Source organism: Diorhabda carinulata, chromosome 1, assembly GCF_026250575.1.
Source record: "Diorhabda carinulata isolate Delta chromosome 1, icDioCari1.1, whole genome shotgun sequence".
NCBI lineage: Eukaryota > Metazoa > Arthropoda > Insecta > Coleoptera > Chrysomelidae > Diorhabda > Diorhabda carinulata.
In genome coordinates, this window is record NC_079460.1 from 6,378,165 (window position 1) to 6,404,633 (window position 26,469).

At 31.3% G+C, this 26,469-nt stretch overlaps 1 protein-coding gene across 3 annotated transcripts; it reads right to left on the reverse strand.

The window, feature by feature from the left end:
* Positions 1 to 4,860: 4,860 nt before the first annotated feature.
* On the reverse strand, positions 4,861 to 24,548 carry LOC130896425 (ras-related protein Rab-38). Of its 3 annotated transcripts, XM_057804496.1 has the most exons (6): positions 17,075 to 17,589; positions 15,523 to 16,977; positions 10,188 to 10,404; positions 9,303 to 9,484; positions 6,414 to 6,557; positions 4,861 to 5,322 (listed from the first exon to the last, which is right to left on the reverse strand). In XM_057804496.1, exons 2-6 carry the CDS (start codon positions 15,877 to 15,879, stop codon positions 5,209 to 5,211), a joined length of 1,014 nt encoding a protein of 337 aa, XP_057660479.1. In that variant the 5' UTR covers positions 15,880 to 16,977; positions 17,075 to 17,589; the 3' UTR covers positions 4,861 to 5,208. The 3 variants fall into 3 exon arrangements, with proteins under 3 accessions (XP_057660479.1, XP_057660501.1, XP_057660490.1); XM_057804518.1 differs by lacking the exons at positions 15,523 to 16,977; positions 17,075 to 17,589 and adding an exon at positions 24,278 to 24,548; XM_057804507.1 differs by lacking the exon at positions 15,523 to 16,977 and having other exon boundaries at positions 17,519 to 17,634.
* Positions 24,549 to 26,469: the final 1,921 nt, after the last annotated feature.

Consider the following 26,469-nt stretch of genomic DNA (forward strand, 5'->3'; position numbering starts at 1 on the left):
TTTTATTTTGAAGCAGTATAATAAATCAACCATTATCAAACTTTGCACATTATTCTCCAAGCTCATATAATATTTCCGTCCAAATCACACATTCCATGGTTTTGTCATGTAGTAAGTTTTTTTGAGGGTAATTTCTTCTCACCCCCCGAGAAAAAACGTCGTTTATAAGAAAAAGAAGGTTGAGAATCTTCTGAATAAATTTTATAGGCCTGAAGATGGGGAAATAACAATCAAAAACATTGTGAGATCGTAAAGGAAGTGAAAGATCCATTTAGAAAGCTTTTGATGTAAATCTTAAGAAAGAGGTTAATAAATTTTTCCATAACTTTTTTGATAATAACGGGAAGTAATGGAGCAATAAATCCTGAGAACTTCTATTTGCTGAATTAAATGTCTTGTTGAATTCTTTCATGTCACAATTACATAATATATAATAAAGAGCAAATGGAAAATGGTTCGTTATTCGCTTCTTTCCATGTATGTGTATATCTGGGTAATAAAAATAACATTTAGCCACAACCGGATTAACATAACTAGGCGTCATGGAATCTATTATAAAACTATTTTAAACTTTTCACTATAAAAGTATAGAATATACTTGTTATGATACGTAGGAGCATACACACGTACAAGATTTCTATCTATAATTTAGAGTCGAATAAAAATGACTCAATATGAGAGAAAATATGATAAACATATTTCATTGAAATAATCAATTTTTGTGAAAAAATATACATTGATGAGATTAAGAATGCAATCAAAATTCATTCACACTTTATTTGAACATTCTAGATGCCAAGTTGAAACAGTTGGAAGAAATCACGGAGATATAAAGTGCTCACTGATTCCAATTTCAGATGATCAATAGGGCATGAGAAAGCTTTCCGACATTTGCAGTCGAATAAACTTTATACTCTGGCTATAGCAGAAACAAAGGTCAACCCAACAACATTCAAGGCTCACCTTGTATATTCTGGATACGATTTGCACACCCGATTCAAGTATAACTTTGGACTCGTTCGCTACGTTAGGGACGACATATCTTACTAGCGGGGAGAGAATCGATGTTACGTGGTTTACAACAATGACTCAAAGAACAACAAAATTCTTTTGCTTCCTATACAGACCTCCTAGGAATACGTCCTACAGGCAGATATTCTCAAACATTGCCGATAAAATCGATAACCTGCAATAAAACCATCCAAACGCATATATCGTTACTGATGGTGACTTTAATGTTCATCACATCAGCTAATTGAAGTTTTCTAACAAAATTGACGGTGAGGGGCGGGAAGCTGAAAATCTTGCCAACAGTCATGAACTGACCTAACTTATCAATGAACCAATCAGGTTGAGCAATCGAGATGGTGACTTTGCTAGCTTCTTAGACCTGTTTCTAACAATAGACCATAATTTTTGAAACTCGTCTATACATGCACATGAGAGACGTCTAAAAGGTTTCCTTTTTTTATATTTCCTTGGAATCATGTTTACTTCAGTTCCAACGACCTCTCAATATGTGCAAAGGAGATTCCGGAAGTAATCTTGGCAGGTATGGAAGCCTATATTCCTAACTCCTTAAAGGGCTTTGTAGACAAGTATCCGTGGTTTGATAACAACTGCACTAGAGTAGTTAACAAAAAAATGTTACTCATCGCAAATAGCGTTCAAATCCTAGTGCTGAAAATCGTATGAATTTTGTTGTCTCGAGAAATATCTGCAAACAGACTATAGCTACTTGCAAGTAACAATATAAGAGTGAAAAATACAGTTCTCAATTGCCTAAATAGATTCAGGTCTGCAACAAAAGCGGTCAGCCAAGGCCTTGCAAGTCAAAAATTCCACCACTGACTGGAGAAGATGGGTCAATCGCAGTGAGCGCATATTAGAAAACGGACTTGTTGGGTCGCATCTTATCTTCAAATTCAACTCTTTATTCCCGGGAAAACCACTACCGAGCCTGCCTAGAGTTGGTTCATCAATGCTTTTAATTTCGACACCGAGATGTGGCAAAACTTCCCAAAGGCTTCGACATCAATAAAACCATGGGCCAAGATGGAATACCACCAATCGTATTAAAAAAATGCGCAACTGATTTAACAAGTTGGCAATGCAAACTCTTTTCTCTATCATACAAAAGAGGCCTCTTTCCTGCAGATATGAAACTTGCTCAAGTTCTACCATGCCAAAAAAAGGGAAAAAGACGGTTCCCAACCATTCAATTGTTCTAGTTCCAGCCATTGCCAAGGTCATGAAGAAAGTCTTTAGCCAGCAAATATTGAGATATCTTGATTCTGCTAACATCTTTAGCATCAATGCGGGTTTCCTAAATATGGATCACCTGGGGATCTCTTGGCCTATGTCAACAACGTATGAACTGAAGCTACAGAAATAAATGGGGAATCCATAGCAATCGCACTGGATATATATGAAAGGGTATTATAGAATTTGGCATGCCAATCCTCTAAATAAATTAAGATCATACAGTTTCTCGCCCTCACTCATGGACTAGCTTAGTATCTTTCTCAAAGACCGATCCATCCAGGTCGGTATCGATAGACAACAATAGCACACTAGTGTCGTCGTTGAAATCAGCCGCTCTAATAAACTCGGCTAACACCTAAATCCGTCGGCAGCATCAGAACACATCCATCAATACCGATATTGAAAGCAATCTGATTGAGTTTAATGCAGCAAAAACCAAGGATGCTGTTGTTTTAACAAAGAAAGCTGTCACTCAGCTCAGGATTAGTCCTGCCCGGGCATAAAATATGACTTTTATTGCAAATTAACTTGTTGGGGGTTGGGAGCAATATGTCATGCCACAGTCACGTGGCTGAAGTAACTAAGGCAACTCCAAAAAACTTAGAGACGTATTTGAGAGCAAAAAGCTATGTACTTTGCAACAGCTTCTAATCCTCTACAAGGCCCAGATTCGTCCATCTTTAAAGTATTGCTCGCACATTTAAAGCTCAGCTCCCAAGTATACCCTGAGGATGCTCAACTCAGTACTGAAGAGACTTGACCAGAAAATTGGACAGTTTAGATTATAGAAGAAAGGTCGCTGACCTGATTCTTCTTGACCGATACTACCGCGGCAGATGCTTTTCTGAGCTGTCTAGCATACACCCACCTCAAGCAGTATTTGCAAGACCGACTCGACAGGCAGACTTGGCTCATGTACACCGAGTGCGCCTGTCGATGCCCAGAACATCAATTTATCGGGGCTCTTTTTTTTGAAGAATTGCAAGCCAGGTATCTCCATACAGTAAACATATTCTTCAAATATTTTCGAAGAAAACATGGTGTTTTGAAGTTTTACCTCGTTATCGATGAATTTTCTATCTCATATAATTTGTTATCTTAATATTGGATATATAGAAAACTAGTACTGGTACTACAAACAGTAGTCTTCATTAGTCTTATGTATTCACCAGTCTTTTTTATTTTAAAAATTGCGTTCTGTCCGATCTATCAATTTATGGAAAAGGTTACAAGAATGTATGTAGCAACCGAGCGGGTTCGGTTCTGTAGAAAAAAGACAAAGAACAGTTAGTCTCAAGCCTTTCACGCATCGTCCTGTTTTAAAAGTAAAAACGGCGAATAACAAGAGACGAGAGACATCGTTATAATGTAACATGGATATCTGTACCTGCAAATCAACATACATGGTCATGATTACAATGGTATAATGATTCAAACAGATTGATTCTTTGTCCGCAGACAAGAAATGTCGGAAGGCCAAGACATTAATCGTTTAATCAATTTAAATAAATCAGCCGAAACCATTTTATATGCAAGATTCCTTAAAAACGCACTAAACAAAAGGATTTATGTCATATTATGCATACGAAACAATGACGTTCGAGTCTCACAAACTTGATCGCAAAAATTTCTTCGATTTTTGTACTGTTTCGTTTAACTTGCTCGAAGTGCTACTATGAAGCTCAGAACTGGTTAAAAAATTCCTATACATCTTACCATCTACCAAGTCTTTTTTCATATGCAAATACTCTGGTAGGCATATATATTTTTCCAGATAAATTGACAGATTAAATTGGAAATCACTGAATAACTGAATTCTTTTTAAATCTTGTATTTCAAAACCAGAACTTCGTAGTTGCTTTATAAAATACTACCACCTAACAATGTAATACTGATTCAATGTTTGAAGAAAATATATATTCAACTATTAAAAACAAAAAATACTAGATAAACATCAGAAGTATTACACCCAGAACAAATAATTCATCGAGTTAGATTTTTTGGTATTATGATAGCTTTACATCAAAAATAAAACGATTACATTCGCAAAAAACTTTATTAGCAAATACTCAGAAAAAAATTAATAATATGTTTGGTAACCCCGTGACTGAATAAAATCAAGTATATACACGGCTCAGCAATTGTAGTGGATATTATAAAAATATTGAAATTACCTGGGTGAATATTTTAAATAAAGAAAATCAGATAAATCAAACACTAACCTTAATCATTTACCTTATTTGGTACTTGAAAAAAACAAATTCATTGGGAGTCTTTAGAAGTCATTTTTGTTGAATTCAGAAGTTGAATTCAGAAGTTCACACATTCTGGTGATTTTTTTCTCTGCGATGGGGGCACTGACGATTGCCAACTAACCTAACCTTATTGTATAATCAAACTCTATTTTATTTATAGCAGATTTAATAGCTCCGCAATGTTTTAATAGAAAAAGGATCTCATCAGGACCTCAAATTTTAAAAGAAGTCTTCTGAAATACTTAGATTAAATGGACAGTTCTCACTTTTTCCAAATACAAATCGGCAACCGTTGTATTATGTTTTAAGTCACATTTTAGTTTTTAAATAAAATACAGTCTTCTATTATCATTTATTAGTTAAAAAATTAGAACGATAAAATAAAAAAATTTTTTAAAACAACTAAGAGGGAAAAATATAGCTCACAAATACAATAATAGATTAATCAAATTTTCATATACATACATCATATTTCGTATGTGAAGACTCTAACATATAAAAATATACGCAAATCTAACTTTTAATGCAGTGTCAAAATTAAACAATAGAATTTAATTTTGTAAAAAGTTTTGTTTAAGTACATAATATACAAACAGTCCATATTGTTTTAATATTTACAAATGTAAAATCTTCAGCAGTTGACATTTTTACTCAAAGTTATTCTCAATGTGGAATAGATATTTTTATGTTAGCAGGAGCACTTGTTTCTGTTCAAGCCATCTTCATTGTTGCCTCTTCCAAGCGCAAACTGATCCGCAGACATTCTGGACTCACTATTCAATAGGGAATCGTTAGCCAAGATCTGGAAAATATAGGTACTTCATAAATTTCGAAATTAAATTAAAAAATAATTCAATAAATTTGACTAATACATATATGTTCATTTTACACCATGTCTATAATAAATAAATACCGATATAAAGAGGCTCTGCTCTGTTTACAAACTGGGATTATACAATCCACATAACATCTCAGGGCTAGAGAATAATAGACATTATCGTAAGGTACTTTTTATCTGTTTAGATACAGTAGCACATTTCTTCTATTCTCTTCGCAAAACGGTGAAATGATTTGAATGCGTCGAAGAAGAGGTTTCGGTTATGTACAAAATATGGAACAAAGAAGAAAATATGTGGTTCTAATGAGAACCAATTGCACTTAGAACTAACCATAACCAAAATACAGTTGTTTTGGTGCCAAATCACTAACGAGTCTACCGACAAAGGAGAAGTGATTTTGTTGTAATAACTGAATCGAAAAATACCCTAGGAGTGTCAAAAACGGCAATACTGTAAATATATTGGAAAATGATTGAAAATAACCACTCAAAGTGAATAGTGTCAAAAAATGGTAAATTATTTTGTTGAAGAAAACACAATAAAATATAACATAAACTTTGAATGAATCTTCTTCAAAGTATTGCACTTAAGTAACATTGAATTTATAACTGGACATCCAAATAAGATTTTCTACAGCCAAATCAAAAGTGATTTGAGATGGTCCGAATCTAAGAAAATCGCCTCTCTTTCAGGTCTTTTTCTTCGCACATCGATTTGCAAACGATCCAATCTATGGTTTGAACGTACAAGTTAATCCATTTGTATATGTTTTGTGATCAGCGTTCCGAGCTTTACTCGTCCTAACTGACGACAATTCCATATCTATATCGCTCATATTACTTAAAAACAGTATTCGTGAGCTTCTTTGGCACTTTGTCTCAACTTCAAACATAACAGCGACAGCCGCTAAAAGCACGATCTCACTAAAGCGGTTATAGCACACTGACAAACCAGTTTTGTCACCGTGATCAAACCTCATACATATTTGGTATTTTTTAATCTATGTAGTCTAAATAACAAATAAGAAATCGATAAAATAAAAAATCGCCTTTACCTTTTCGACTAGCGAGTTAGCAGCATCATCTATATTAATATTGTCTTTTGCTGAAGTTTCAAACCATGCATGGAAACCATTCTCTTTACAAAATTCATCCATTTTAGCCGGGTTATTAACAATGCCCTCTTTTGGTTGGTCACACTAGAAAAACATACATTCCAGTTTACGTTTTTTATATAAATTTAAATAATTTGTTTGTGTATGTTTCAATTTAGAGAACCAAACTTTAAAACACGCGAATCGTTTTATTATTTAGTTGAGAAATTTTTTCAGTCCGACGCTAGCTAACAATTACCGATATAACATGGACATATTGATTAGTCAATTCTAAGAGGGTGGGTACAACCTCAACATGTCGCCAAAGTAATGAGCCTCTTATCATTTAGATATGCTTCATTTCTTAGTATGTTATTGTTGCCTATTTCAAGTGTTTATAACAATTGGCAGAACAAACTGGTGTTCCTAACTACCTGGTTGTAATTTCCTATTGAAAATGACAAATTTTTCGTGTCTATCATTGTTGCAAACTTATTCTCGAATGAAAATTTTTTATTGCAATTTTCACTTTGCATTACCAACATTTTAGTACTAAAATATCAGCACCAGAGGTATTTATTCACTTTCTTCTGTATTTACTACAAACATTTGAGAAATTTTGGAATATGTTTCAAATTATTATCACATATAAAAAAAGTTTTTCAATTTTTGATTTCAGCTTTCCGATAAAGCTTGTAAATAGTTAACGGCTTTCTTCAATGTTCCATTTGGTTTTGTGTTATAAAATGTCATTTAAAACTTATGAGTAGTTTAAAGTGCATACGTGAACTTCCTCGAAAAACTGAAAAAATTAAGTCACGCGCCTACAGCAATGAAGCAACGACAACAACTTCAATGTATATTTGGGAAGATTCCTTTGATGTAAGTATAATTTATTATAATTTTTCTAATTTTATAATAAATATTATTAAAATAGTAAAATGAAAACTTAATACAAGTAATATAACTTACAACGTAAATAAACAAAAGAGCAAGTCATGAAGCAAATAGAATATACTTTGAATTTTTAACGTTTCTAAATTCAAAGGCACAGAATTTATTGGCTAAATACAAACAAATCACCATAATTTTATCAAGCAAGGATGAGTTGCAGCCATTCTATTCTAAATGTTTTTAATTGATAATAAAAATATACAAAACAAAACTTAATTTAGGTATAAATCCGTAAATTCGTCTGTAAACCATAAAAAAATTAAATGACTGATCCACTGATATCCAAAACAAAGTGATTCAAATGGCGTTAAACGGACTGCATCACGCGTTCACTATTTATTGACGTCAATCGTAACTGATTGGTCTGTTTCTGATCAAATGACAAAATATTTAAATTTAATGAATTTCTGTTATTGAAAAAAATGGGCATTTAAGGATTTTTTAAACATAAATGAAAATGAATATAAATTTATTTTTCACCACTGTTATATGCCCCATTCCCATTTAAAGTCATTATAACGTAACTTATTGTGCAATAGAGATCACGGAGGCGCGGATACCAGAAGATGAAGTCGTTCGGCCAGATAATTAAAAGCGCCATTATGTTCTGACTATTGTCATGTACACTTAAAATAGTCGATACAAAAACATACTAAAAATGAAGCATATCTAAATAATAAGGAGCTTATTGGTTCCGTGACATGTTGAGGTTGTTTTGCCACCCCCTTAGAACCGTCCAATCAATCTGCCATTGTTTTATCAATGTTTGTCGGCTACCAAATCGAAACAAACATAAGACGTCGCTACCTGACCGTGTACGTAAATTAGCCTACTTTTTATAATGATAAGTACACTTTTCCTTATACGAAGCGTTTTCTAAGACGATTAGAATTCTATTTCCCAAGCCACACGATGTGCTACACACGTCCGTGATAAATTCTCTAAAATGGAATATATAAAGACTAGCGCCAAATTTAAGTTAACTGATAAGTATAAGTATCTTGTTTTTTTCTTCATAAATTGGTACTGGCAAAATTGTTCCATAATTACACACTAATATGAAAAGTTCAAATCAGTGTTTGTACACAATATTGTTATTATGTGTTAATTGAATTGACTGCAAATTATTCTTGACTTTGATATTACGTAACGTGTAAATAGAATCAAGTTTTCAACCAACTCATCTCAGCAACCATGACAGATTTGTTTTTATAATTTTCCCCATTCGATCTTAAAGTGTTGTATGCATACCAGGTTGTAAGTATTATATTCACAACCTTATTGTTGTAGCTCATATTGTGCAGGGTCTGGTCCTGCTCTTTTTGTCTACCAAAATCGGAACTCCCTGTCCATTCGGTTTATGAGGGATTCTTTAAAACGACTTCCCGCAATATCGCAAAAAGGCTTTGAGGCTATCATAATTTTTGCTAATCCTTCTTTATCTAAACTGTGAACCTATTCATTAAACAGGTGGCAATCCAAGCCTGGCATCCAGGTTATGGTAATTGAGTTGAACAGGTTTTTCTCTTTTAGGACATGTATATAGTTCCAACTCAAGACTTGATTAAAGAAATGATGCCCTAATGATAATAAGTCATTTCTGGACCAGGTTTGTCTCCCGGGCTATTGTTTGGAGAGCTAACCTATCAAAGTCATCTCCTAGGTCCATATCCATGATGGACCAACTTGTCAATTGTAGGCTATATTCAACCACAATCATTACACGTCCATGATCCAGAAACTGCTTTGTTAGGTAGTTAAAAAACAATATTGCTTTGGTACTCGACACTTTTCTCGATAAATTTTAAGCACAAGGAAAATGAAAAGAGAATTTCCTGATCCTTTAATTTTTTGATATAAGTCTAATAGAATAAAATCTTAGAAAATATAGCTTACTTTATTTGCTAATAAAACACATGGTATTTTTGATCCATCGGGTAATTGCACTTTGGTGTCCAGATCTGTTTTCCAATTTCCTACCGAATCAAATGTGGCTCGCCTAGTAACATCGAAAACTATGAAAGCTGCTACAGCTTCTTTATAATATACTCTCGTCATATTTCCATATCGTTCTTGACCTAAAAAAAACAACTAAAGTGTTATTTGTTATTGTAATTGTATAGCGATGTTATTTTCAAATCTCGTCAGATACATAATGTGGTTCTATTTCGAAAAGTTGGTAGATATAGGTTTAAATCACTGACAAAGGGCTCTAAGAGAGCTTAGAAACAGCTGTCCCTTAACATGAAAGTAATTATCTATCATGTATGCAACATTATCAAATATTGTTCCAGTTATATGTTAGAAGATGCAAAAATAAAGATTAAGTGTGAACCTGAGTAAGAACTTTTTAAGTAGTATGAATGGTATTTGTGTTCAGTATTTGTACTCTTCATAAGAGAAATACGAATATAAATTTTTCTCAGTAGTACTCAATGGCTGCAGTACTTTTTGTGGCAGACAGGCGTTTATTATTCGGCTACTCTAGAGCAGATGTCAAATTTAAGTACTTCAAAAATTCATTTACTGAAACTATTCCAACAATACCAAGAATGTTCAATACGAAGATGTGAAATTTTTTTGGGACAATTAAATATTTATTATGCTGTTTTCCTATATCAATGGTTACGTTTCTAAATTTAGCGTTATTGAATACCAATTTAAATAATATATATAAGAATATATAATAATTTTCAACTTTTCCTTGTTGAATCAAGTTCTTTACTATACCCGATTAACCTGTGTGTACTGATAATGTTCAAAAATAAGCTTTATTTATACCTGCTATGTCCCATAACTGAAGTCTTATGACTGTATTCTCATCCCAATTGAGGACTTTTAATGCAAAGTCTACACCAATTGTGGCTCTATAATGTTGGGTGAAAAATCGATGAACATAACGCTTTATTATGGAAGTTTTTCCGGTACCAAGATCTCCTATTACCAATATTTTATATAAGCCGTCTTTTGGTTTGCTTGTTGATTGACTTGCACTCGACTAGAACAAAATAAATAATGTTTGATAAGTAAGATACAATTTACCACAACCTACATCGTTTTCAATGTCTTTCGAAAGTATCTTCCATTCAATTTTCAACCTATATTCTTTCCTATCCTTACGACTAAAAATGAGCTTCATAAGTATTAACATTCATACCTCACAATCAACATTTTCTTTTTTACAATAAACCATTCACTTGTTACAATGTAACCGATCGTTTCTTATATGCTAATCTATTTTTTTTATATTACCGTCATGATATATATGGGAAGTAGCAAGCAAAATTCACATTCACAGACACACACAACCTGTATAATTTTTGGTAAAAAAGGTCATTGAATACCAATCGACGTGTCCAAGCGTTTTTCCCAACACGTCCTCATTTATTAACTAATTGGGCTGTTCCATACCGTATATGGTTGAAGTATATAATTTTTGAAAGTTATACAATAGACTTCATCCGGCAATAATTGTGTTAGGGTTTAACTGTGTTTAACATAGAAAATGGTGAATCGTCGAGAGGTTATATCTGATGATAGTTAAGATGAGAAAGAAGGAAACATAGTATGTTACTTTAGCAATGACTTTGCTTAGTGTAGCCATCGCGGCCCTAATAAAAAACAGAAATAGTCAATAATTTGATTGAAAAAGTGAATGCTGAACTACAATTCAAATGAGACAATACAGAGAAGGCAGAGACAGAAATATAGAATTAACTCAAGCGGAGTTCTCAGATCAATTTAAGGAGGAATAAGCGTCTAAAAGGCGAACAAGAAAAAAAATATTCGGAAAATCTAAGACATTAACAAAATTGAGAGCACAAAATGTATCTTGTTGAAAATATAAGAAATGAACATTAAACATCGATAACTGGAAGAAGAAACCAAAAATTAAATTAAAGGCAAATGGTCCACCCTACTCATACACACTCACAACTTTGGTTTATAATAACAATTACTAGGTGTCACAAATACAAGTATACTGCATCTTCGTCTGATAAATTTTCCGATTTTCGCCTGATTTTTTGTACCTGTACCATTTTTTTGTGGGCACTCTTTTTTAAGATTCATGGAAAACAAATAATTTAAATTATTATTTATGACTTTCAAAATTACGTTTTTAAATAGTTAAAAGGAAGAGAAAATGCAAGATAATCAAAAAATTTTAACTATTACTACATTTTGTAGTAGAATAATAGTGAAGGAAATCCCATGCTGAATATAATAAGGAGTAATAAAATCAATTTAGGATAGGATATTAGTATGGCACAGGACGAATGACAGTTTGGAATGAACAACAGTTGATAGAATCATAATTTCCAATTATTATGGAAAAAGTGATACAAGAACATCAAACGAGCAAATAAAACATTCTACAATTTGGTTATGACGACGCGAAATTCTTCAAAAACTATCCAGCTGGATTATAACCATTTCAACAAAATTATTCTACATATTGGAAGCGATTTATTTATATGCATCTAACACCACATTCCAAACCAGCTACATCGAAACTGTATCCACTGTAAACTAATTATTCTGTAAAATTTCAAAACTCTATACATTCAGTTGCATAAGTGTATTCAGGACATGATTTAATCCTGTGAGTTAATATGTGCTCGGTTTCGAAAAACGTTTCTATTGTTAAGCTGCTTTATTAAAACTAAAAATTCTTGTAACTCATCGGAAAGTTTTATAAACACAAACTTTGAACAAAATACAAGTATAACTTTATTCTGGAATGATGTGACTGTAAATAAAAAAGTATTAAATTTGTTTTATATGAGGTATGACTACAAAAATAAATTAATTTTTCTAATAACAATCTTGCTGCATATACTTCAACTAGTACGTCTCGAGCTGAGACAAAAATTTAGTGTTCTGAATGCTGAACCTGTCATTCACAATTAGAAAAGTAAACGTAAACTCCGAATTTTACAAAGGATTACTGGAATGTTGATATGCAAAGAAAGATACTGAAAGAATAGGCCAACTGCTTCCTCGCTATCATGACAACGTTTTTGACACGCTAGCTTTTAGCCGCTGATAGTCTTTTTGTCTGTCCACATCCACCCTACTCACCAGATATAACATTATACGACTTTTTATTCTTTCCAAAAAAAAAAAAAATAAGCTAAAGCATTGAACATTGGACAGAGAAGATGAAAGCTTCTAGACGTGGATTCAACATTGGGATAAGTGCATAGCTAGACAAAGGCAGTATTTGAAGGATATTGATTGAACTTTGTTTTACTTTTACTTTGTTTTTAATGAAATAATCCACCATAGTTTGTTCATACCTCGTATGCTGGCCAAATATACTTCCTAATTCAACAATTATAGGTGGAAAAAATATTTAATAGTAACCTAGATATTAAAAAAAAGTATAATAAAAATCGAAAACTTGTACTGTATTCTTATACAAATCTATTCTGGATAATTATTGCCACATTTTCACAAAATAAATTAGCAAAGAAATTTTTAGTGTGGTAGAAAGTTGTTATTCAATAATTTCCCGCTCACATACCTTTTATGTTTGGAAAATTACTATTAATAAAAAAAATTAAGCAAAAAATAGCTGAAAATACGTGGTAAAGGTTAGGTAAAGAAAAAAATTTCCTCATCCCCTTTCCTGGCGAGACGCCAAAAGTCTTTATTAATAGTTGTCGACGATAGTAATAATTGATGAATGACATAAGTATAAGCTTATGTTAACTTTTAACAAAATTTTGAACAACTAATATTTTCTATTACACAACGGGTTGAACCGCGTTGGAATTTCAAAAATTCTCGACGTTTCGGCTGCAACTTTGGAGCCATTATCAAGTTAACTCAAGACCAGCAGAGAGTGTGTTACTGTCAACAGTATCTTGATGGTAAGCATATTATTTTCATTTTCTATTTTAATCAATTTATATTTTTTTGTTTCAGCTTTTCGTTTCCTCGGGAAAATAACTATTTATAAAAAACGTAATCGTTTTCTGAATAAAAAATGTTATGAGACTGATAATAAATTATCTTAAGAAATAGTAGTTTTTTGTTAATATAAAACAACCTTCATTTCAAATTGTACTTTAGTCGAAATATTTAGAAAGTTTACATGATTCACTTCCTAAATCTATATACAGAGAACTTTTAATAATTTGTCTACATTGCTACAGCAAATAGAACACTGAAAAAAGTAGGATTGGTTCAATAGAAACTTTTCGCGAGATACAGGCATCGTAGAAAACTACTGACAATATTATTATGAATGAATATATTTCTTACTCTAAAAAAACTATATGAAATGATAGTGATCGCAAATAATGGAATATTTTTATCGTCAGTGTGACCTAAATCTCTGTCATCTCTGTTCATTTTTGAATGTATTTGTAAGTTTTCCTAATTTTAGAGGGTGAAGGTTTATTCTTTTTCAATTGAACATCTCAGTAATTCACAGAAGTATAAAAACAATCGAATAATAGCTCAAAAGCCATCATAATGCAATATATCTAACGTAGAGTAATGAATGTTGAAAATAAATCCACTAACCAAGGTTCAACAAGAAAATTAATACTCAATCGGTAAATAAATAAAAAAAGATGTATATATATATATATATATATATATATATATATATATATATATATATACGTTAGTTATGAAATCATTGTAGCTGATTGATTACAGAACTAAATAAACAGAAACCTAATCAGCCACATATTAAACAGTATCATTATCATAGCTGGGAAATTAGTTTCGAAAAAGGAATTGAAATTTCCAACGATTTCACTTTAAATCAGGTAACTTGTAATTGTAATAACTTCAAACATTCATGAACTAAACATAAGGTGTATTGTTTTCACAGAAAGCCAATTCTTCCAATTACTAAATCTTGTTACTTTCAAATTATTTCGTCAATTATATTCATACTAGTATTTGCAGTCCATGAAACATTTCTACAACTAGATTGAAACTTAGTCTACACTAAATAAATTGGTAACAGACGAAGTATATATTACCAATAATAGTCGAGTACCACGAAGTGTATTTTCTGATAATAAGTGAACACACTACACATATATTTATAATTATTTCAAAAATGAATATGCAACATTAGGAATAAGTCTATTCGAGGATTTATATATTGTGTCATTATTGGAATCACCTCGTATTTTATTCGAAACACTAGCTCAATGTGATTGCATTGATTTTTTATAGAGAATAAACTCATTATAATTGAATTAACAACATAACAATTAACAAATTATTCTTATGCTGAAGCAGTGTCTGAAGCATATTTCCAACGAGTATTTAAGGAAGTGTTCAGTCCTGTATCTCCTACAAACCCATCTACCAGGCAATCTAAATAAAAGAATAAAATGGGCTGGAACCACATGTTGAAATTATATGGGATTAAATTACCTCCAAATATTCCTCATCCCACAGATAAGCCTAATTAACCAAGCAGTAAAGATTTGATAATTGTTTAGTATTATACAAAGGTTGTAATCATTTTTTTCGAAATAAATTCTTATTACTTGATTTACTAAATGTAGTTTTATAAACCATTACATCTACATTTCTAAATAGAATTCTGACTGAAGAAATACCAAGCTAGATTTTTCGGTGGCAATGACTGAATCTCCTGCAACTTGTATTATGTAGAGCATTCCCTGAGTTTTTAACTTCAAGTGATGAAACGTTAAATGTAATAAAATGCGTTGTGATCTCAGACCCTGCTATGAAAGTAAGCTTGGAGAAAAACCGAAGGGATCAAGAAATGATTATATGAAAAGATTTTCCTGCAAGAAAATATTTAAGAACTAAAATAATAGATATATCCAATAATTTCTTAATATCTTTAGATCCAAATCTAGAATGACATAGATATTTTGTTCAAAAACCAAGTCACAGTAATGCCAAATATTGTTATAATGATGATGATATAAATTTAGTCTTTTAACAATTTAAATTACCTACAATGGAACTAGTTGTTCTAAAAATGTGTTTTTGCATATTGTTTCAATACTAAAAAAGCGAAACTGTTAATGACACTAAAATACTTAATTTTCTTACATTCTATTTTATGTTGAATAAAAAATTTGGATATATATTTATAGAAAAAATGTACCGTGTTGGGATCTTGTTCTATAATGAGTTCACCGTACGGAGCCATTCCTTTAAAATTCCTCAAATATTTTGTGCGTTCTGTTTCTTGTTGAAATTCACCACCGATACTTTGACTTCTCGTTACTATCTTCACTGATTTTTCCGCGCTTTTCCAAGATTCCTGCAGATTAGTGTCCGACACTGATCTGGTTAAAGTCAAATGATTGTTATCTTCTGGTGTCTGCCGTTCGTTTGATGAAACACTTGATTGAGGTACAGTGGAAATTTTTTCAATTTCTTCCGTAGCAGTAACTTTTGATGTCAATTTTTTTTCATTACCTTTTTTATTTTTGTTATCGTTTTCAGTATCACTTTTCATTTTAAGCTCGAACGGTGATTGACTTGAGACATGCCTATCGATAAAGACCGGGAATTGTCGCACGAAGACTAAAATGTTTGGTTTCAGGGAGAATTAATTATCCTCTAATCATAGAAGTGGAGGGGAAACTTGCTACGTAACACCTTCAGATATGACTTTTTTGTTGTAAATTGTAAATCCTCATATATTACAGGGTGTGTCGTGAATTTTTAGTAAAATAGAGAATGTGCTGTGTATAAACAGTATAGAAATAATAAAAATGTATTTGATGAGTTTAAAAAATTGATTACACCGTTAATTCAAAAATTCTCCATCCAACACCAATCCATCCACATGTATCCAATAAATGTAAAATTATAGATTGAGAGATATGCATTGGGTCAGTTAATTACTGGGAATTGATTATGAAGCAACCTGCTTAAAAAAGTGTCGAAATTATTTTATCGTCAAGATGGCACTAATATCATCTGTAACTTTATCATCATTTCGATCAACATTTATTTATAGTGCATAATTTTGTCAGTTTACACTGATTGAATGAATAAACGAACTTTGAATCAGTAGTGCAAGTAATATTTTGAAACTATTCTGGCCATTTAATGTACAATATGTTCTAGCAATAATTTTCAATATCTTTTGTTTTAGCGCAAATGTGATGCCCATTCTATCATATTATCAAGTGATAACATATTTATTGTATAGTGTAGAACATAAATAACTGAACAATTATGATAATTCTTCTAAGAAAGAACGCTTAAAAATGTTTTGGATAATTTATTTGAGACTAGTTTTATTTATAAAAGAAAGTAAATTAAAAAAGAAAAAAATTAAAAATTTTGTGGATAAATACAAAAAAGAGAGCATAATAAAATGCACAGAATATTCAACATAGGACTGCAAAAACGGATCGTAGTTGTTTTTGGAAAAGTCTCATTTTTGAAGTTACTTTCTGTGCAGAATTTAAATCCGGCCTAAATATTACGTTATCATATCAAGATTATTGTATCCTAAAAGTGAAAACAAAACTATTTATGTTATAATAGGTATCATGTTAAATAAATCCTGCATCTCTTAAAACAAAAGAAAATGAGGCTAGAGCTTCGAAAACGGGAACCCACCAATTGGCTTCAAATTTTTACCAGATACTCTATCACACACTAGATGAAGTCAATCGGTGGGTTCCCGTTTTCGGAACTTCAATCGAAAATAATAGTTATTAATGATGAAACTGAATAAATAAATAAGAACATCCGCAGTATTTCCGCACATATCCTCAAAAATAACCTGCTAATATTCGAGTGTTCAGTCTCTGATAGGTAAAAATTCTCACCAGGTTTGAATTATTCGAAAAAAACAATATTGGACATGACCCTTCACTTTCCAACAACAAAACAATTAGATTGAGCTGTTTCATTTCTATGTATAATGATTCATTTTAAATAAATGAATCCCTATCTATTCACTTTTCAAAACATATAACAGAACAATTTTCTTAAATATTTCCAAAATAATATTTAATTGAACTGATTCATATAATCGAGAATGGAATCGATAATGTGTTTTTTTTCCATTTCTCATATTAATTGTTAGGATTTAGGTTTTTCTAATATTTACTCAGAAATATAATATATAAAATTACCTGTTTAAGTATCTTGGTAAAAGCAACAACTGAAGACAACGAAAGTGGTGGTTTGCTTGACATTTTACTATAATAGGTGTAAAATATTTCACAACTAAAAAACTTTTATCAATAACACATTAACACAAACTAGTTTTTCACATATACAAGAAAAGTAACTAATCATTTTTAAAATTTCGTCAAAAGAGTACAGGTGTGTACTAGGACCCAAATATTTGTGTAAAATATTTATTTCGCCGACTCATTCAAATTGATAAGATGTAACAATATATTACCTGATATTCATAGAGTGATCGAGAATAATGGGTTGAACTGTAAGCGACAGAAGTTGAAATGTTATTATGTTACCTAAAAATTCTGTTTACTGAATGTGTGTAGAATAAATTTTGTTACTTAACTGTTTTAGATATATTTAATGCTTTTATTATTATTATTATTATTTTCATTATATAAAGTATATTGGCTGGCTGAATTGAATATTGTACAAATTGTCATACATTCACATTACAAACGTTTATATTATGGTCTATGGTACCCAAATGACGGAATATTTATAGTTGCGATTATTCCAAAATACCATCAGACAAATAGATTTGCAATAAGAAACATCTACTATTCCATAAGCCCAGATATATAGCAACACTTCGAACTGTATTAAGTCGTGACATCCGCATCCCTTAGTCCCTAAAACAACTATATAGTTATCAATTCTACGAGTATAAACCTTTGCACCAAAAGTCTTCTCCATGAATAATTAATCATAATAAAAAATTTATCTGCAGCTTTCCAATATTAGTGACAATAGACCCATCATTATGATTTATAATTCCAATCAAGTTATTTGGAATTATTCGTATTAAAATAATGAGCAAAATCCAGTTTACACTGTTACTATATGTCGCTATTGACAAGTAAAGACAAGAGGACGTTATCTACGTAACCAATATTCCTAACCAATAAACTTCCGGTTTCGAATATTCGAAGTAATATTCCTGGTATATATTAATGATATTTTAATTAGGTTTCTACTATTTACTGATTACTAGGAAATGTATGCTGAGATAAATGATGTTAGTGATTATCATGTTTAGCATGATTTAGATAGGAGTCAATATTTTATTAAAAATCATTTTAAGTAATACTAAATAATTGAAGAAACTTTAATTATATTTAGACATTAAACAGATACGCTAATTTGTGCACCGACCGAAACTCCGTATCTAGAAGTTCTGAAAACCCATAAGTACATATATTTTAATTATTTTGATTATTATCCTTCTTAAATTAAATTTTGAACTTGAACTAACTGGCATAAAATGTGAAGACACAGTACAAGAATTTTGTAGAGGAATATTATAGGTAAGATTTTTACTATTTAGATCGTTCACGTTCTATAATTTTTATATTATTTCCACTGTGTGTTATTAGGTAGTGCGTTAAAATGAATCAGGGTGACTCTTTAAAATTAACACCGGGCTTTGGATGGAAACACTTCTATTTATTCTCCTCTCAACTCTTGGTTTTAGTTTAGATAAGTTTTCCTGTCCAGTAAGAAGCTCCCTAATATCTCGTATTCAACAAATATGTGGACAGATGTTTCCTCTTCTAATCCACAAAATCTCCAGTCCTTTTTCACCAGTTGGAGTTTCTTGGGTTATCCGTGAAGGCAGCATTGTCTTGTTAGAACCTCTATTGAAACTATTTGTGCAAATTTAATCTAGTTAATGGATTTTTCCGATCTCTTCTGGTTGTAATAATTGTCCTCGTTTGTCTCAACATTACTGTATTGTCGCATTCATTAGGTTTTTGCTTTGTTTCATTTATATCAATTCTTTCCTATAATGTGTCAGTGCGACTCCACAAAAGGATTCTAAAGCCCAAATAGTCATTTGGATTCCTCTTTTGCGAGTTTACTAGCTCATTTTTTTCTAATTCCTTGGGCTCTGTACCCACAATGGCGTAACTATGTTATTCCTAATCGATTAAGTATAACTGATTACAGAAGATCTAAGACTTCAATGTCTTCTTGGCTAACAGACATGATTATTCTTCTCTGTTTCAATATTTATTACATATTATATTGAACTGGATATATCTCCCAATAGCGTAGGCTCCAGCATGGAATGTACTTGCAAATTTGGTCAAGCTTTCAAAGTTATTTGTTCCAGACTCTATATAATGTTACTCCAATTTTTGTATGAATTGTAAAGAAGTCTTTGCCAGATATATTATGAGTAATTTTTTATTGGGAACGTGGCAAGGAAACACCAAAATGGACTAACTTCAATATATTTTCCGAGCTTTCGAATACTTATGTATTCATCGTCTGGGAAATAATTAATTAAGATTTCCGGTGATTTTGATATTATTAAAGCTTGTAAAAATTTTTAAACTCATGGAATTCAAAATTCACTATTCAAATTGACTTTGATAGAAATATCCTTGTTCTTGGCGTATGAGTATTTTTTCAATATGTCAACTATATAGAGGCTAATACCTAGATAAAAATTGTGAATTGAAAGAAAATGTAAGGTTTCAAAACATATCGTTTCTAGTATGAAATGAGAACAGTGACATTATTTATGTGGCTTCTAATGTAAAAGTATCCTGCACTGAGTTGAAATATAACACTTTTTTAGCATGGAGTTGTAACGTGTATGTGCGTTGTTTTATATAATTGTTTCAATAAATATACTTTTGCATATATATCATAGTTACAAAATATCCCCTCAGAAAAAATTCTTGATACAAAATTACAATATTTATGTTGACACTAATATACAGATTGAAACTGCACATCATCAAAAAATGCTAAGCTTGAAGATGTATAGAAGATCCAATTAAAATGATTAATCATTCCTATATTGAGCGTATTTACACATATATTTTCAACTTTCAGTTTTAGGCGAAAATTCAGGCCTGGTTTTAGCTATATATACATTATATAAATTCTTAGGATGAACAATTTAGGATGTTTTTTCATTACCTGCTTAGAAATATTTTTGTTCTAATTTTGTTATAACAAAAAATGTGATTCACTATGAAATAAAATCAATACACTATAATTACTATCCAATAATTAATGAACGGAAAGTTAGAAAAAGTTATATCTGTTTCTTGGAACGATCATTTAACAAAAACATAAAATGAGTTTGGAAAATTTAAAAAACATATATATATTCTTTTCAAATTAATATAAATACAGCTTAATTTTACAAGAATAACTGCTTATTTCAAGTCGATAGAATTAGTATTAACAAACTTACAAAGTTTAAAAGTCTGGATATATTTTATACCGCCCGAAATCGGTTCCAAATAGATACTACATCATCAGCGCCGATTGTGTAGGAGAGCGGCTGGCCTGATAAAATGCTACTGGCTAAAGTGCTATTTTGGCGACAAAGAATTGATTTGTTGATAAAAATAGAGCAGGGTTTTTTCTTGGTTCTTCAGATAACTTGCCCCAAATAAATTCCCTTGAAATGGCTACTTATTTTGCTACAAATAACGATTTTATGACTGTTGAAATCAACGGGATGGATTAGATGAACAGACAGATCGCTAGATTAACATATTCATGGGACAAGAAGAGTTGAGATACCAAGTTTAAACAAATTACAGCAAATTCGACTTCAGTTTTGTTAGACTTGGTGGTCGACTAAAAAGGTCTCTTATTTTCATCACAAAATAATTAAAATTAGATAGAAAAATACTAGTGTTGTCTAAATGTTATAGTATCCCTATATTTCATCAATTTAATTTAGTTAATGTCTGATATGTAGCGAAAGGTGTCAACCAACTACAGGCTAAATAGCAACCCGGAGATAGAAGCAATTTTCCTACTAAACGACTGTATTGCAATATTTTGCGATTAATTTCCGAACGATAATATTAAATAATATTGTAAAAATTCGAACAAGTTGTCACAGTGATACAAATTTGCTCGAAATTATCAATAATAGACTGGAAATGTGCAATCTACTATAAAGTTCATGATAAGTTTAGATGGAATCTATAATTTCGTTGTACCATTTGTGCAAAATAAATGAACTCTTAGTGGACAACATTTTCAACTGTGATGTAATGAATTTTTATTAATAATAACCAATAGGTACAACAAACATCAAAAATATAGTTTACTCGTAAAACTGGTTTGCACTGATAGAGGTTATGTTGATTTGAAGTAAAGTGATGAAATAAGTTAAGTACGCAACTTCCAATCACGTTTTCTGATGAATGGAATTCAATATTCATAGCCAGGAATATATGTATACAAAATTGTTTACAATCATAATAAATAAGAACAGAGATAACAGATATGTATGTATTCATTCAGTTATTCTTATTCTCAAAGAATATTTGAAATATAGTCACTTATTATTTAGTTAAATATATTTCAAAGTTTCTATTAATGAAGTTTCCAAATTTGGTGAGTTTATTTTAGTTACAGATACCAGTATTTCATGTTTAAGGTTGCGACTTGCTCAGGAATAGGCTCATTTCGTACAATCCTCGAAATACTTATTTTTGTAAATTGGTAAATCATATGCACTCGCCATAATACATTTCACCGAACTTGCTGCTTTCCTTTTAAACATAGGTTCTCAAATCTCACGTTGTTACCATATATAAACCTTCAAATTAAACCTAGATCGACGTTGATGTCGTCCAATAGCTTATGATCAGTACTTTTGATACCAATTTAGCAAACGAAAAAATTACATTAATCAACCAACCAACCTATATGCAAAAAATACTTCAAAACAAAAGCTTTAAGTCTAAAAGTTTTCGTGGACTTTGATTTCGGAACTGTTAAGTGAGCAGCGATGCTGAAGTTTACTATGTATTGGTCTTTCTTTATTCTTTTATATCAGTTATTTCCAAATATTCATGATTGAAATAATGTAAATTACATTTGAATATCTCTAATCAAAATCGGCAAGGAAGCATCAATTTTCAAATGATATTTGCTAATGAAATTCATCGAATCAGGTGTACCCATTACATAGGTAAAATTCACTTTAAGTCCAAATTGTTCACGTTACAGATTCACTCGCTCTTTTTTTGTATTTTTAAGCCTGTTTAATATACAATTGATTGTTATACGTCTTTTATGTTTCTACACATTCAGTTAATTTTAAGTAAAAGTAGACTTTAAATACGTGAAAAGCAATGAACGATGATTAAAATCAATTAAATCTTAAACTCTTAGTTCACAATATAAATTTATTACAAAAATGAAAATAAACGTGAAAAAGCCTTCTACATATTTTATGTCCAAAAATATGAACAAAACAATTAAGAACGTTATGAAAATTACGTAGAATTGCGAATTGCAAAAAATACAACAGGAGAGGAGAGTCAAGTCGTCCATTGAAGTAATCAAGTTAGGATTAGTTGGGCATGAGATAAGCATTAGATATAACTTATTTGTCTTGAAGCTGCTTTGCCTGACTGAACTCTTCTGAACGAATAGTACATTTTTGTAACTTTAAAAATGTTTCATTTATTAACCACGCATTTTTGTCATTAATAGGCGTGTAAATTGTTCTTTCTAATCGCAGAAACACTTTGAGTAGCGGAGACCATCATTAATGATGCATTTCCATCATTCTGGAAAACTTGTAGTTACGAGCGAAGGGCTGGCAGTTTCCGACCATGGGTCATAATTTAAGTTGACAAGTGGCGTGAAATACATGTGTTAGCTCGAACACCGTAGAGGAGGCATCGTAAAGAAACGTAGTTTTTTACCGATCAGTATTTTCATAGGGCTACAGAGCAATGGGAAACAGTTTTATTCACAGATGAGTCTCACTTTCGTTCATATCACTCAGACGATCGAGAAAGAGTGTGAAGTCGATCCGATTTGCTCAATGTACTCCTCGCGATTCACGACCTTTCAAAAAAAATCAGATATGATAGCCTTGATATTTAGCAAAAATAACTAATTAAAGGAAAATGGATCAAGAGTTTGAGACATTTTGAAACCAAAAGTAAATATAATCGTTTAAATAAGAAATACAGACAAATTATTGACATCATATCCATTATCAACACTAAAACTGTCTCCTATTTTGTTCGGTTTTTCTTCTGTTACTTTTCTTTTTATCTATCGGACATTCATATTATTAGTTCACATGAATCGATGCACTTTTTTTAACAATTGTTGCAATCCTTAGTTTTAAGCATATAACAAAGCTGTAACTATCCTTCTAATGATATTTTATTTGTTGTTAAATATTTTCTTTTTGAATTGTATTATAACTATTTACTAAATTAATAGTGTGATATATGGCTATTTAATTTATTATAAATTTCAGACTTATATTAAACACAATTTGTTTATGTTATTATTGGAATAGCTGTCCAAAGTCTAATAATTTATTTTGAATGGAAGTAAACATTTTAAACTGTATACAGAGCTGTACAAATAATTATATTTACACTTGTGGAACATTGTTTATATAGACGACCAACATGAAACACTTAACAAAGATGAGTAATCAATACAAACCTTTAAAATAAAATTAACTGAATAATTAAGCAAAATAATATAAAGTAATGAACAAAAATAAATTGATATACATTTTATTTTGTATTAAAGGTGCATATATTAGTCACCTGATAATGAAAATTTCCAATTTTTACATAACAACACAATTTATTGATAACGTAGGTTTAGTAAACATTGTAATTGATAATGATTCTAGAAGTACTGTTTCATCTAATTAGTTATTTTGAAGTAAAAGTGTAACTCACCATTTCAAATCAATATTTCTCTCCGTTAGCACTAAAACATCAGGTAACCGTTTTACAAACACACTACGAATTATGTATTACACGTAATATCGTAAATAGTTTAATGATTGAGAATTCAACATTTACCATTAACTTGAATTAGAACTGATAAGGCGCTGACACTGGATGATAAAGTTTTATTTTCGTCCAATCAACAGAAAATTAATCAATCTTTGGAAACAACCGTTCTTATATGAATCTTTTTCGTATGTTGACATCGTAGTTCTGATAATTTCTGAATGGATTAAAAGTGTGTGGGTACTGATAAACTATTAACTGTTTAATCAGGGATACAATAAGATACAAACCTACTGATATAATTTTAACTCTAGATTGAGTTGATAGAAAGATTATAGAAAGTAGCGGGCTCCGTTGTCTGTGGATAGTTTTCGAGTTTTTTAATAGTTCGCATAACACTTTCACTATATTCAACTTCTATGAACTGAATTATTATTAAATATCGCTGCCTAATCGTTTAGATTATTATAGTAGTGGAATTACTTCCTAGTAAAGTATATTTTCACACCAATCAGGTAAATATCAATTTCAATAGTTATTAAATTTTGAAAGCCCAAAAACTATAGTGTTTTAATTGATAGGAAAGAAACCTACTAAAAATTAACCGGTAATAATCAATTTTCCCTATAATACAAAACTTAAAAATAAATGAAACGAATTGTGTGTGGAAAACATAAAATTTTTCAAATGTTGTTTGGATTACCTACTTGATGAAAAATCTTCTCGTCAATCTTGACAAAAGTTACATGCGCATATTTGCGCTTGTACACCTATGTCAAATTCATTCATATTTTTGTCTGTATATAGAGATTTATATCATGATAATTTAAAGCTCTGGAGAAACTCACAAAGAACTGAAAATAGTTTTAAAGTAAAAATTCACAAGTTTTTTCAAGAAAAATACAATTCGTTCTTAATGAGATTCGATCTATGATATATAGGGTTGCAAGCGGCGCTCGCAAACCATAGACCCATAGAGTTATCGACTCTACTTCACATTTGAACCCCTATTAGGTTCATATAAATCACATATGGGCAACCACCGGCCCGCGGGCCGGATCCGGCCCCGTGTAAGATATGATCCGGCCCGCGAGACATTTTGGAAAAACCCAATTAAAAAAATATTACAGTAAACTAAGTACTTATACTTAGTACTAGTACATATACTTATACTAGTACATATCTTTAAAAGAAAACACTTGTTTGTGCTTTTTATCTTATCCGGCACCGGATATGATATGAATAGACTATAAAAATGTGGAGTCATCAATAGACTAATGAATCCCACAGCCTACACAAGTTTCCTTGTGTTTCCTTAGTTTACTCACGGGAGTGACGGTGAGGCGGCAAACATCAAAACCTTCGATGTTTACCGCCTCACTCTTTGATAATCACCGCCACTCGGCTTGCTCGATCAAATTCTTTGAAGTTTGCCGCCTCACGGGCTACACATCAAAAGATTTTATTTAATGCTTCTCGATTATTCTAAACTAGTTTATTCCAGATTATTCCTTCATTTTGTCTATATAAGCGGGTGGATGGCCCGAAAGTTAGTTCAGTTCTATTTGAGCTACCGAGGTGATAACTCAGACAAGCGATATCCTAGCGAACGGCTAGAGCCGTCAACTTGCTTTGTGAATTTGTGTGCATCTTGAGTGGTTACTAACTATAGTTTGTTATTAAGTTTATTGAACGAAAAGTAAAAAAAAAATGATGTCTGGTGAAAAGAAACGAAAAGTAGATACAGAGGGTCGCCAGTTTCAAGAAAAATGGACTGAAGAATTCTTTTTTATCTTGCACAATGGTAAGCCTATTTGTTTGCTTTGTAATGAATCCATTTCAGTAATGAAAGAATTCAATATAAAGAGGCATTACTCAACTAAGCATGCTACACAGCACTCACTGACAGGATAATTAAGAACAGACAAAATCCAGAAGCTTAGAGCAAATATTGAAAAACAGCAACAAATGTTTCATAAACAAAGAACACAACTTGATAATGTTGTGAAAGCTAGTTTTTTAGTTAGCTCAAAATTGGTTGGCAAAGGCATTAAAACCATGTGCCGAAGGAGAATTTATCAAGGAGTGTATGTTAGAAGTTTGCGGTGTTTTGTGTCCTGAAAAGAAAAATGAAT

Bases quoted from the DNA above. Each gene is read 5' to 3' on its own strand.
- LOC130896425 (XM_057804496.1), bottom strand. From the start codon at position 15,879: ATGAAAAGTGATACTGAAAACGATAACAAAAATAAAAAAGGTAATGAA. The intron at 9,485-10,187 runs GTATAAATAAAG...TGTTTTTTTTAG, and splicing joins TCAGTTATGGGACATAGCAG to GTCAAGAACGATATGGAAAT. The intron at 5,323-6,413 runs GTAAAGGCGATT...TATATTTTCCAG, and splicing joins CTAACTCGCTAGTCGAAAAG to ATCTTGGCTAACGATTCCCT.